This window comes from Procambarus clarkii, chromosome 75 (assembly GCF_040958095.1).
Source record: "Procambarus clarkii isolate CNS0578487 chromosome 75, FALCON_Pclarkii_2.0, whole genome shotgun sequence".
Classification (NCBI taxonomy): domain Eukaryota; kingdom Metazoa; phylum Arthropoda; class Malacostraca; order Decapoda; family Cambaridae; genus Procambarus; species Procambarus clarkii.
This window is the reverse complement of record NC_091224.1, coordinates 2,463,907-2,477,842: the sequence shown is the minus strand read 5'-3', so window position 1 is coordinate 2,477,842 and position 13,936 is coordinate 2,463,907. Positions and strand designations below refer to the sequence as shown.

The 13,936-nt window shown below is 50.8% G+C and overlaps 1 protein-coding gene across 1 annotated transcript in view; it reads left to right on the top strand.

Annotated features, from left to right (window-relative positions):
* Positions 1-8,481: 8,481 nt before the first annotated feature.
* The window catches only part of LOC138356927 (coiled-coil domain-containing protein 86-like), a 67,854-nt gene continuing 62,399 nt past the window's right edge, over positions 8,482-13,936 (top strand). The window contains exons 1-2 of the mRNA XM_069313460.1: positions 8,482-8,623; positions 8,814-9,056. Of these exons, the coding sequence (XP_069169561.1) occupies positions 8,482-8,623; positions 8,814-9,056 (385 nt within the window). The remainder of the gene's footprint in view (positions 8,624-8,813; positions 9,057-13,936) is intronic.

Here is a 13,936-nt window from a genome sequence, read left to right as displayed (position 1 = left end):
CCTGGCCGCTCTGGGTGCTTACTCTCTCCCTCCCTGGCCGCTCTGGGTGCTTACTCTCTCCTCCCTGGCCGCTCTGGGTGCTTACTCTCCCCCTCCCTGGCCGCTCTGGGTGCTTACTCTCTCCTCCCTGGCCGCTCTGGGTGCTTACTCTCCTCCTCCCTGGCCGCTCTGGGTGCTTACTCTCTCCTCCCTGGCCGCTCTGGGTGCTTACTCTCTCCTCCCTGGCCGCTCTGGGTGCTTACTCTCCCCTCCCTGGCCGCTCTGGGTGCTTACTCTCCCCTCCCTGGCCGCTCTGGGTGCTTACTCTCTCCTCCCTGGCCGCTCTGGGTGCTTACTCTCCCCTCCCTGGCAGCTCTTGGTGCTTACTCTCTCCTCCCTGGCCGCTCTGGGTGCTTACTCTCCCCTCCCTGGCCGCTCTGGGTGCTTACTCTCTCCTCCCTGGCCGCTCTGGGTGCTTACTCTCCCCTCCCTGGCTGCTCTGGGTGCTTACTCTCCCCTCCCTGGCCGCTCTGGGTGCTTACTCTCTCCTCCCTGGCCGCTCTGGGTGCTTACTCTCCCCTCCCTGGCCGCTCTGGGTGCTTACTCTCCCCTCCCTGGCCGCTCTGGGTGCTTACTCTCTCCTCCCTGGCCGCTCTGGGTGCTTACTCTCTCCTCCCTGGCCGCTCTGGGTGCTTACTCTCTCCTCCCTGGCCGCTCTGGGAGCTTACTCTCTCCTCCCTGGCCGCTCTGGGTGCTTACTCTCCCCCTCCCTGGCCGCTCTGGGTGCTTACTCTCCCCTCCCTGGCCGCTCTGGGGCTTACTCTCCCCCTCCCTGGCCGCTCTAGGTGCTTACTCTCCCCTCCCTGGCCGCTCTGGGTGCTTACTCTCTCCTCCCTGGCCGCTCTGGTTGCTTACTCTCTCCTCCCTGGCCGCTCTGGGTGCTTACTCTCTCTTCCCTGGCCGCTCTGGGTGCTTACTCTCCCCTCCCTGGCCGCTCTGGGTGCTTACTCTCTCCTCCCTGGCCGCTCTGGGTGTTTACTCTCCCTCTCCCTGGCCGCTCTGGGTGTTTACTCTCCCCCTCCCTGGCCGCTCTGGGTGCTTACTCTCCCCTCCCTGGCCGCTTACTCTCCCCCTCCCTGGCCGCTCTGGGTGCTTACTCTCCCCCTCCCTGGCCCCAATGGGTGATTACTCTCCCCTCCCTGGCCGCTCTGGGTGCTTACTCTCCCCTCCCTGGCCGCTCTGGGTGCTTACTCTCCCCCTCCCTGGCGGCTCTGGGTGCTTACTCTCCCCCTCCCTGGCCGCAATGGGTGATTACTCTCCCCCTCCCTGGCCGCTCTGGGTGCTTACTCTCCCCCTCCCTGGCCGCTCTGGGTGCTTACTCTCCCCTCCCTGGCCGCTCTGGGTGCTTACTCTCTCCTCCCTGGCCGCTCTGGGTGCTTACTCTCTCCTCCCTGGCCGCTCTGGGTGTTTACTCTCTCCTCCCTGGCTGCTCTGGGTGCTTACTCTCCCCCTCCCTGGCCGCTCTGGGTGCTTACTCTCTCCTCCCTGGCCGCTCTGGGTGCTTACTCTCCCCCTCCCTGGCCGCTCTGGGTGCTTACTCTCTCCTCCCTGGCCACTCTGGGTGCTTACTCTCCCCTCCCTGGCCGCTCTGGGTGCTTACTCTCCCCTCCCTGGCCGCTCTGGGTGCTTACTCTCTCCTCCCTGGCCGCTCTGGGTGCTTACTCTCTCCTCCCTGGCCGCTCTGGGTGCTTACTCTCTCCTCCCTGGCCGCTCTGGGTGCTTACTCTCTCCTCCCTGACCGCTCTGGGTGCTTACTCTCCCCTCCCTGGCCGCTCTGGGTGCTTACTCTCTCCTCCCTGGCCGCTCTGGGTGCTTACTCTCCCCTCCCTGGCCGCTCTTGGTGCTTACTCTCTCTCCTCCCTGGCCGCTCTGGGTGCTTACTCTCCCCTCCCTGGCCGCTCTGGGTGCTTACTCTCTCCTCCCTGGCCGCTCTGGGTGCTTACTCTCCCCTCCCTGGCCGCTCTGGGTGCTTACTCTCTCCTCCCTGGCTGCTCTGGGTGCTTACTCTCCCCTCCCTGGCCGCTCTGGGTGCTTACTCTCTCCTCCCTGGCCGCTCTGGGTGCTTACTCTCCCCTCCCTGGCCGCTCTGGGTGCTTACTCTCCCCTCCCTGGCCGCTCTGGGTGCTTACTCTCTCCTCCCTGGCCGCTCTGGGTGCTTACTCTCTCCTCCCTGGCCGCTCTGGGTGCTTACTCTCTCCTCCCTGGCCGCTCTGGGAGCTTACTCTCCCCCTCCCTGGCCGCTCTGGGTGCTTACTCTCCCCTCCCTGGCCGCTCTGGGTGCTTACTCTCCCCTCCCTGGCCGCTCTGGGTGCTTACTCTCCCCCTCCCTGGCCGCTCTAGGTGCTTACTCTCTCCTCCCTGGCCGCTCTGGGTGCTTACTCTTCCCTCCCTGGCCGCTCTAGGTGCTTACTCTCCCCTCCCTGGCCGCTCTGGGTGCTTACTCTCTCCTCCCTGGCCGCTCTGGGTGCTTACTCTCTCCTCCCTGGCCGCTCTGGGTGCTTACTCTCTCTTCCCTGGCCGCTCTGGGTGCTTACTCTCCCCTCCCTGGCCGCTCTGGGTGCTTACTCTCTCCTCCCTGGCCGCTCTGGGTGTTTACTCTCCCTCTCCCTGGCCGCTCTGGGTGTTTACTCTCCCTCTCCCTGGCCGCTCTGGGTGCTTACTCTCCCCCTCTCTGGCCGCTCTGGGTGCTTACTCTCCCCTCCCTGGCCGCTCTGGGTGGTTACTCTCTTCTCCCTGGCCGCTCTGGGTGCTTACTCTCTCCTCCCTGGCCGCTCTGGGTGCTTACTCTCCCCTCCCTGGCCGCTCTGGATGCTTACTCTCTCCTCCCTGGCGGCTCTGGGTGCTTACTCTCTCCTCCCTGGCCGCTCTGGGTGCTTACTCTCCCACTCCCTGGCCGCTCTGGGTGCTTACTCTCTCCTCCCTGGCCGCTCTGGGTGCTTACTCTCTCCTCCCTGCCGCTCTGGGTGCTTACTCTCCCCTCCCAGGCCGCTCTGGGTGCTTACTCTCCCCTCCCTGGCCGCTCTGGGTGCTTACTCTCCCCTCCCTGGCCGCTTACTCTCCCTCTCCCTGGCCGCTCTGGGTGCTTACTCTCTCCTCCCTGGCCGCTCTGGGTGCTTACTCTCCCCTCCCTGGCCGCTCTGGGTGCTTACTCTCCCCTCCCTGGCCGCTCTGGGTGCTTACTCTCCCTCTCCCTGGCCGCTCTGGGTGCTTACTCTCCCCTCCCTGGCCGCTCTGGGTGCTTACTCTCCCCTCCCTGGCCGCTCTGGGTGCTTACTCTCTCCTCCCTGGCCGCTCTGGGTGCTTATTCTTCCCCTCCCTGGCCGCTCTGGGTGCTTACTCTCTCCTCCCTGGCCGCTCTGGGTGCTTATTCTTCCCCTCCCTAGCCGCTCTGGGTGCTTACTCTCTCCTCCCTGGCCGCTCTGGGTGCTTATTCTTCCCCTCCCTGGCCGCTCTGGGTGCTTACTCTCTCCTCCCTGGCCGCTCTGGGTGCTTACTCTCCCCCTCCCTGGCCGCTCTGGGTGCTTACTCTCTCCTCCCTGGCCGCTCTGGGTGCTTACTCTCTCCTCCCTGGCCGCTCTGGGTGCTTACTCTCCCCTCCCAGGCCGCTCTGGGTGCTTACTCTCCCCTCCCTGGCCGCTCTGGGTGCTTACTCTCCCCTCCCTGGCCGCTTACTCTCCCTCTCCCTGGCCGCTCTGGGTGCTTACTCTCTCCTCCCTGGCCGCTCTGGGTGCTTACTCTCCCCTCCCTGGCCGCTCTGGGTGCTTACTCTCCCCTCCCTGGCCGCTCTGGGTGCTTACTCTCCCTCTCCCTGGCCGCTCTGGGTGCTTACTCTCCCCTCCCTGGCCGCTCTGGGTGCTTACTCTCCCCTCCCTGGCCGCTCTGGGTGCTTACTCTCTCCTCCCTGGCCGCTCTGGGTGCTTATTCTTCCCCTCCCTGGCCGCTCTGGGTGCTTACTCTCTCCTCCCTGGCCGCTCTGGGTGCTTATTCTTCCCCTCCCTGGCCGCTCTGGGTGCTTACTCTCTCCTCCCTGGCCGCTCTGGGTGCTTATTCTTCCCCTCCCTGGCCGCTCTGGGTGCTTACTCTCTCCTCCCTGGCCGCTCTGGGTGCTTACTCTCCCCCTCCCTGGCCGCTCTGGGTGCTTACTCTCTCCTCCCTGGCCGCTCTGGGTGCTTACTCTCTCCTCCCTGGCCGCTCTGGGTGCTTACTCTCCCCTCCCAGGCCGCTCTGGGTGCTTACTCTCCCCTCCCTGGCCGCTCTGGGTGCTTATTCTTCCCCTCCCTGGCCGCTCTGGGTGCTTACTCTCCCCTCCCTGGCCGCTCTGGGTGCTTACTCTCTCCTCCCTGGCCGCTCTGGGTGCTTACTCTCCCCCTCCCTGGCCGCTCTGGGTGCTTACTCTCTCTTCCCTGGCCGCTCTGGGTGCTTACTCTCTCCTCCCTGGCCGCTCTGGGTGCTTACTCTCCCCTCCCAGGCCGCTCTGGGTGCTTACTCTCCCCTCCCTGGCCGCTCTGGGTGCTTATTCTTCCCCTCCCTGGCCGCTCTGGGTGCTTACTCTCTCCTCCCTGGCCGCTCTGGGTGCTTACTCATCCCTCCCTGGCCGCTCTGGGTGCTTACTCTCCCCTCCCTGGCCGCTGCCGACCCCTCTCTCACAGGCCCAACAGCATCCACACTCTCCCCTCCACTCTCTCCTCTCACCATTCCCATCTTTATCGTCTACTATTATCCCTGATACAACCACCGCCTCTCACTCTCAGTCTCTCAAGGTAAACACTAATTATTCGGTAATGTTTTCAAGATTAGTTTTAGAATTATGATTTTGGCGCGAATCTTCTCGATATTCCTTATGTTTTTCTTCACTGAAGCAGGAAGATTAAAAAATAACTCTCAAAAGTTTATTTGTACTTATTATTTGGGTCTGAGGCCTAGTGATGCGTTTCGTAAGGTCTCACCTCACATTCTCTAAGACAAATTCTTCTGTTGTTGTTGTTGTTTTAGATTTAGCTACTCAGAACAAAATGTCCATGTAGCACGGACTATGGTGAGCCCGTGACTGAGTTCGGTTATTCACGACAACCTTGTTACTCTGATATTTGGGTCAAAGTTTAAAATGGAGGTTGGGTTTCCTCCTTTTTCCCTGTTTCTTTTTTTATTCTGTTTCAGTGCACTGGTTTTAGTCTTGTTTTAATAACATTATCTTGGTGGCAGATGTAGGTGCAGAATGTTCACTAGTGAGTCCCATTCCTCAACGGCTTTTCTAATCATTGTAGTCGCTGTGGAATGTGCATTTAATGCAGCTGCTGTCGTTGGATTAATGTTGACTTTGATGCGCAGGTCTTCAGTAGCTTCATATTCCAGTAAAGTAGTGCAATAGTGGCGCCTCTGCTACTGTTCTACAGATATGACACTCTTAATTCTTCTGTGTTAGCACCTGATTATATCCTCTAATGGTGAGGTGGTAGGTGACATGGATGAATGACATACATGGGGTATTAATGGGGGTCCTATATAATGGGGTTTTAATGGGGTAGTAAATTAAGAGTATAACATGTTAGCAGCTTATATTCTGGCTGCTTCCGTTCCTGTTACCGGGTCATTCGGTCCAGCTTCTGCATTGACCCGGGGTCTTGAAGTGGGTAGCGTGTAACTGTGCATTAGCTGGTTATTGTCTGCTGGTCAAGATTTTTTGATATGCAGCACTTCACAGATGTCAAATCTTCTATTGTCATTGTATCTATCGATTATTTCGGTGTTGCTGGTCAAAATATCCCGGGTGATCGTCTCGTTGTGTGTGGCGATTATATGTTCCTTGATGGAGTCCTGTTGTTTGTGCACTGTTAAGCGCCTAGAGAGAGGCGTTGTTGTCTTGCCTATATACTGAGATGGTTGGGGCTGACAATTCCAAGTGGGCTCGTGAAGGCGTAAACAACGTTGGTCTCGTTCAAGACTGTTTTTTTTGGTGTCGGGATAATTCTTCATTAGCAGGTTGGTCGACGGTTTTCCTACTCTTATAATATATTGTTAGTTTTATCTTCTGGTTGACGTCCGTTGGGGTAACGTCGCTCTCAGTGATCTCTTTTAGGGCTCTTTCCTGTGCTTTGTACGCCGCCGTGGAGAAGAAGTTTCTCTATAACAATGTTATTGGAAGTGCGGGTATTGTGGTATTAGTGGCTCCATAACCTGTTCCACACCTCGCCACCTTCCTTTTTATTATGTCTTCGACATAACCAATGAATAAACCATTGTTGACCAAAATCTGCCTTATTCTACATAACTCCTCATCCACCTGCTTCCACCCAGAGCGGTGAGTGAGAGCTCGGTCGACATAAGCGTTCACAACACTCCGTTTGTATCCCTGCGGGCAGTCGCTGTCAGCGTTAAGGCACATCCCTATGTTTGTCTCCTTAGTATATACTGCACGATGAAAGCTTCCGTTCCTTTCCATGACTGCCACATCTGAGAAAGGAAGTTTCTCTTCATCTGCAACAGTCGTTCGGTATCCGGAACTTGTACAAATATGTCGTCGACATACCTGCAGTAGATGGCGGGTTTTACATCTAACCCGACCCGAACTCTGCTCAATAGTACCCATGTAAAAGTTCGCGAGCAAGACACCCAGCGGGGAGCCCATTATGTTTACACTTTGATTAGTGTCTTATATGTTGGTACAGAAAGAATGTAATTAACTGATTTAGAAAGATGAGACTCACTTTGATTAAATATTTCTTGAATTTCTTGAAATTTACACAACCTCTGGGATACATAGAACTTATAGCATATTCATTATAGCTGTAACAACCCAGCCTACTTAAATGACAGTAATTATAGTAACTAATTGGTCGAAATTATTCATATGTATCAAAAAATTTAACCACCTAAGAGTTAACTTTTGTACTTTTAATTTTACAGAGTACGGGAAAATTAAGCTAAAAATCAAACTTAAATATTCCTAGGCCTAGTATAGCAAATAATTCATTCCTGGCAACCCCTTTCACGAAATGTATTGCGCATAATTCTTGTTAAAGTTTGTCTTAAAGGTTTGGGAGTTGTTACAATGCTGCGGGCCGCGCCAAGCAACAGCCTGTTGGACCAAGCAACAGCCTGTTGAACCAAGTAACATCCAACCAGCCTGTTGAACCAAACTCTCACAAGTCAAGCCTGGCCCCAGGCCGGGCTCGGGGATTAGAACAACTCCCAGAACCCCATCCAGGAACAATGTTATAGAGCGAGCATAATTTTCAGGATATTTGAGACATGTTTAGTAGTGAGATAACTTGGTATTATGCTGGAGGCCGGACGGCCCACGTCGACCAGGCCCAAGAGTTACGTGGTACAGTCGACACAAGTCTTACAAAAGGCACCATATCCATGTAAGTCTGACTTGCTAACTATTCCCACAAGTGTGTCAAGGGCTACGTTTCTAGGAGGCTTCTTGTCTACTTAAATAACTACCACAAAAGCCAACTACCTGTACCAGACCAACAGTTTCAACACTTACTTTTTTCCGAGTCATGAAATCAAGCTGACAGCTTTCCCTTCCCATTTTTTCACCTTAAGCCATATTTCACTAACTGTTCACGCAGCGAGACCCGTCAATCAACTTCTAACCAGATCCCGCCATTACTGGTGAGTAAACAGGCTGGAAGAGGAAGGATCAGTGGGACGTCGACCCTCCCTGACCATGGCTGGGAACCCTGCCAAGATGCTGGGCTGGTCTGCGGCACTTGTACCACAACGACTCTTCTTCTCCTCATAATGTTCCGCTAATGTGTTGATCCCTCTTACTAATGCTCTTGCATCAGGGTTCAGCTAGAAGAGGAGTTCACCAAAAGTCATGTTGTTTTCAAGGTGAAAACCTTGAAAACAACATTGTGTTGTTGACGTAACCTTGACACAACGTTGCATTCGAATAGGCGCGTCTTTTTATATATCTACTATATACATGTCTCACATGAAACAGGAAAAAACATGTTTTTTTGAAAAACAACGCCATCCTTGGACGTACGAGCAACACACGCTGTTATCTCTGAAAGTTCTTCACCGATTGCTTTAAAATTTTGACACAACGTTGCATTCGAATGGGCGCATCTTTTTATATACCTACTATATAGATGCCAACCCTGTGACAGGTAAAAACATGCGTTTTTGAAAAACAGCGCCATCTGTTGCACATAATAGCAACATACACGTAATACTAAATATGTCACGAATTCCATTTCAATGTTTCCGATTGCATTGATAAATTTTATTTTCATAGATTTCGATTTATTTATTTTTTATTAAATTATTTTGTACGACATTGTGTTGGAATTGAGCTGTGTTGTTTACCATACCGTTCATTTCGTAAGTATAAGTATAGATGCCACATCTGTGACAACTATGCTTTTTCTGTGATTGGAGGCCTTGTTACTCATATGCCAGACCAACATTGGAATATGCGGCTCCAGCATGGAGTCCATATCTAATGAAATTCCAAACGAAGTTGGAAAAAGTTCCGAAGTATGTCACCAGACTAGTCCCCGAGCTGAGAGGTATGATCTACGAGGAAAGATTACTGCAACTAAACCTCAGGACACTGGAAGACAGAATAGTTAGGGGAGACGTGGTCACTACCTATAAAATTATCAGAGAAATTGACAGGGTAAGTAAAGATAAACTGTTTAGCACGAGTGTTATGCAAACAAGGGGACACAGTTGGAAACTGAGTACCCAAATAAGCCACAGGGACGTTAGAAAGAACTTTTTTACTCTCAGAGTAGTTTACAAATGGAATGCATTAGGCAGTGATGTGGTGGAGGCTGACTCCATACATAGTTTCAAATGTAGATATGATAGAGCCCAGGTACAGCAAGGACAGAGACCACCTGATGAAGATAGTGTTTGCAAACGAGACCACAAAGGAGAATATTCTAGAAAGGAAGACCCAACAGCAATATGTGGAGGAATACAAAAAAGTATTAATTCAAAGGGACATGACGAGGATGGAGAGAGCCACGGCAGCAGAGGCAAGGAAGAAGTTCAGGGTGAGAGGAGAAAACCAGGAAATCACCGCCCCAAACACAACATCCCCAGTGGGTGAGGGGGAAACCCACAACCAGTAACCCAGTAACACCAGAGTGGAGGGTAACACCACCAACCTTCTCTGCATAGAACCCTCCTCCCCCCTTATCCCGAACCTTTCATGTCCCCACTCACATGTTCAGTCAACCATCCCTTCCCCCTCACCTCATTCCCACCCTGCTATCCACTCCTACCATGTACCCCCTCCCCCCATCTCTCTCCCTGTCCCCCTTCTCATTACCCCCCCCCACCCCCCCCCCCTCAATCCAGTATCCTCTGAGGCCCTGTTAACCACTTCACAAATCCTCACACCTATGGAACAGCTTCCTCCATCAGCAGAACTCTCACCAAGGAGACATGAGAATGAACAGAAGAAAGTGAGTCTCAAGGCAATGTACACTAACATAGATGGGATTACAAATAAAACAAATGAACTTGGAGTATGGGTACTACAAGAAAATCAAGACAAAAAGTATAACAAAGGCAGTGTTTCCACAGGACTACTTTGTTGCGAGGAAAGAGAGAGAAGAGGTGGTGGTGGTATAGCTCTGCTGGTAAGAAAAGGTTGGAGTATTGAGGAAAGGATTATCCAGGGTTGTGAAGGTTTCAGTGGCTATATAACAGGTACCATAGCGATTGGAGGACTTAAAATTATAGTCGTCGTAATATATAACAACCAACCAAATGACAGAAGATCCAGACAGGAATATGATAAAAACAACGTGGCCACCTTTAATATAATAGAGAGGACAGCTTTTGTTGCTAGCAGGAACTAATCCAGACTACTAATCATGGGAGACTTCTACCACGGGAAGATAGATTGGGAGAACAGAGAATGAGAGGAGAGGATGAAACAGCTTTGATTGATCTGCTATCCACCTTAAATGAGTGGGATATAAGGGAAGTTAAGTTGGAAGCCCCCTTGGGAATGAGTGATCAAAGTGTATTGATCTTCGAGTATCTGGTAGAACTAAGATTTATCTCCCCCGAAAAGAACTGGGAAATAAAGGGCTAGCGTACCGAAAGGGAAATTATGAGATGAGAAGTTTCCTAAGGGATATACCATGGAACACAGAAATCAAAGCTAAGTCCGCACAAGACATGGATAGACTATGTCACCCAAAAGTGTCAGGAGGCAGTAAAGAGGTTCATCCTGCCCCAAAATTAAAAATCCGAAAAGCAAAACAAGAATCCGTGGTTTAATAGGGCATGTATGGAAGCAGAGGAGCTGAATAAAAAGGCGTGGAGAAACTTCCCAAATAACTGAACACCAGAAAGCAGAGAGAGATACCAGAGAACCAGGAATGAGTAGCTTTGTATGAGAAGAGAGGCAGACAAAAAGTATGAAAATGATATAGCAAATAAAGCCAAGACCGAACCAAAGCCACTCCACAGTCACATCAGGAGGAAAAAACAGTGAAAGAACAGGTGATGAAAATTAAAACGGGTGAAGACAGGTACACAGAGAATGACAAAGAAGTGTGTGAAGAACATAACATGAAGTTCCAGGAGGTCTTCACAACAGAACGAGGAGAGGTCACTGCACTAGGAGAGATGGCAGTAAACCAGGCGGCGTTGGCAGGATTCGAAATTACAAGAGATGAGGTCAAGAATCACCTGTTATATTTGGACGTGAGAAAGGCTGTTGGCCCAGACGGAATCTCACCATGGGTACTGAAAGATTGTGCAGGAGCGCTTTGCTTGCCACTCTCCATACTGTATAGTAGGTCACTGGAGACGGGAGACCTACCAGAAATATGGAAGATGGCTAATGTAGGCCCAATATACAAAAAGGGTGACAGACAAGAGGCACTGAACTACAGGCCAGTGTCCTTAACTTGTATACCATGTAAGGTGATGACGAAAATCGTGAGGAAAAACCTAGTAACACATCTGGAGAGAAGGGACTTTGTGACAAACTACCAACATGAGTTCAGGAAGGGTAAATCTTGCCTCACTGGCTTAATAGAATTCTACGATCAGGTGACAAAGATTATGCAAGAAAGAGAAGGACTGACGGAATTTTTTTTTTAACTGTCGGAAAGCCTTTGATATAGTACCCCATAAAAGGCTGGTACATAAGCTGCAAAAATAGGCAGGAATAACCTATATATAAGGGAGTACCTAAGCAATACGAAGCAGTTACAGTGAGGGGTGAGATCTCAGATTGGCGTGAAGTAACCAGTGGAGTCCCACAAGGGTCTGTACTCGGACCTATGCTGTTTCTGATATACGTAAATGATCTCCCAGAGGGGATAGACTCATTCCTCTCAATGTTTGTTGACGATGCCAAAATTATGAGAAGGATTAGGACAGAGTAGGACTGCTTGAGTCTTCAAGAAGACTTGGACAAACTGAAGGAATGGTCGAACAAATGGTTGTTAGAGTTTAATCCAAGCAAATGTAATATAATGTAATGAAGATAGGTGTAGAGATCAGGAGGCCACATCCAAGGTATCATTAGAGAAATTAAATTCTTCAAGAGTGAGTGAGAGAGAGAGAGAGAGAGAGAGAGAGAGACAGACAGACAGACAGACAGACAGACAGACAGACAGACAGACAGACAGACAGACAGACAGACACTGAGACAGACACTGAGACAGACACTGAGACAGACACTGAGACAGACTGACTGACTGACTTTGGGGTTGATATCACGCCAAACTCGTCCCCTGAAGTTCGTATCAAGAGAAAAGTATCAGCGACATATGCCAGGTTGGCCAACATAAGAACGGCCTTTAGAACCTTGTGTAAGAAATCGTTCAGAACTTTTATACCACATGTGCCAGACCAATGCTGGAGTATGCAGCTCTAGCATGGAGTCCATATCTAGTCAAGGATAAGACTAAACTTGAAAAGGTTCAAAGGTTTGCTACCAGACTAGTTCCCGAACTGAAGGGTATGAGCTACGAGGAGAGACTACTGGAATTAAACCTCACGTCGCTGGAAAACAAAAGAGCTAAAGGAGGGACATGATCACCGAATACAAGATTCACAATGGAATTGATAGGGTAGATAAAGACAGGCAATTTAACACAAGGGCACACGCACTAGGGGACTCTGGTGGAAATTGAAAACCCAAATGAGCCACTGTGATATTAGACAGAACGTTTTTAGTGAGAGTAGTTGACAAATGGAATGCAATAGTCAGTGTTGTGGTGGAGGCTGACTCCATACACAGCTTCAAGTATAGATATGATAGAACCCAATAGGCTCAGGAACCTGTACATCAGTTGATTGACAGTTGAGAGGCGGGACCAAAAAGCTAGAGGTCAACCCCCGCTGGCACATCTAGGTGAGTACAACTAGGCCTGTACACATCCCCTCCCCCCCCCACACACACCCACCCACCACATACACACACATACATACACACCCACACACACACACACAGGGTCTGGTAGCTGAGTGAATAGGTTCTGGTAGCTGAGTGGACAGCGTGCGTGACTCGTAATCCTGTGGCCCGGGTTTGATTCCCGGGCTAGGCAGAGACAAATGGGAAGTTTCTTTCACCCTGATGCCCATGTTACCTAGCAGAAAATAGGTATCTGGGAGTTAGACAGCTGTTACGGGCTGCTTCCTGGTGAGTTGTGTGTGTGAAAAAAAATTAGTTAGTAGTTAGTAACAGATGATTGATTGACAGTTGAGAGGCGGGCCGAAAGAGCAAAGCTCAACCCCCGCAAGCAAAACTAGCTGAATACACACACACAAATCAGGAGGAAAACAACAGTGAAGGAACAAGTGATGAAAATGAGAAAAGGGGAGAACAGATACACCGAGAAAGATAAGGCGTGTGAAGAACTCAACAAGAGATTGCAGGAGGTCTTCACACTAGAACAAGGAGAGGTCCCTGCACTAAATGAGGAGGAGGCAAACTAGGCAACCTTGGATGAATCTGACTTTCCTAGTGATGAGGTCAAAATGAATCTGTTGGAGCTGAATGTGACAGAGGCTGTTAGGCCTGACAGAATATTCACCGCGGATACTAAAAGAAGGCACTAAGTGTGCCACTCTCTATGGTGTATAACAGGTCACTGGAAACAGGAGACTTACCAGAAAGTATATATTTATATATAGAGATGAATATTTCTGGAATATACATCTCCTGATTGGAGTCCATATCTAGTTAAGGTATGGACCAAAGTTAGAAAAAAGATTCAGAGGTATGGCATCAGACTCGTCCCGGAACTCAGAGATATGAGCTACGAGGAAAGGCTAAGGGAGCTGAACCTCACGTCCCTGGAAAACAGAATAATAAGGATAGACATGATAACCACCTACAAAACTCTCAGGGGAATTTTTTCAGTTTCCACAAGGGGATACAGGTGGAAACTTAGTACCCAAATGAGCTACAGGGACATTAGAATTTTTTTCAGTGTTAGAGTAGATAACAAATGGAATGCACTAGGAAGTGATGTGGTGGAGGCTGACTCCATACACAGTTTCAAATGTAGATATAATAGAGCCCAGTAGGCTCAGGAATCTGTCCACCAGTTGATTGACAGTTGAGAGGCGGGACCAAAGAGCCAAAGCTCAACCCCCGCAAGCACAACTAGGTGAGTACACCCCCCCCCACACACACACCCACACCCTCAATACACACCCACACACACCCACACAGCCCCTCCTCCACACACACACAACCTTCACATCAGTTGTGTATTCCTTCCTTCCTTCCTCTCATCACTTGCCACGATATTGCACCGTCTCCTCGCTTACTTCCTGCCTGCTCCTCCAGTCATTACCACAGGTTTATATTGCTCAATTTATTGTCTTTCCCTTTCCCCATTTTCTGCTCCACTTTGAGTGTCATTCTTTTCTCCGCAATGTATTATTTCTCTAT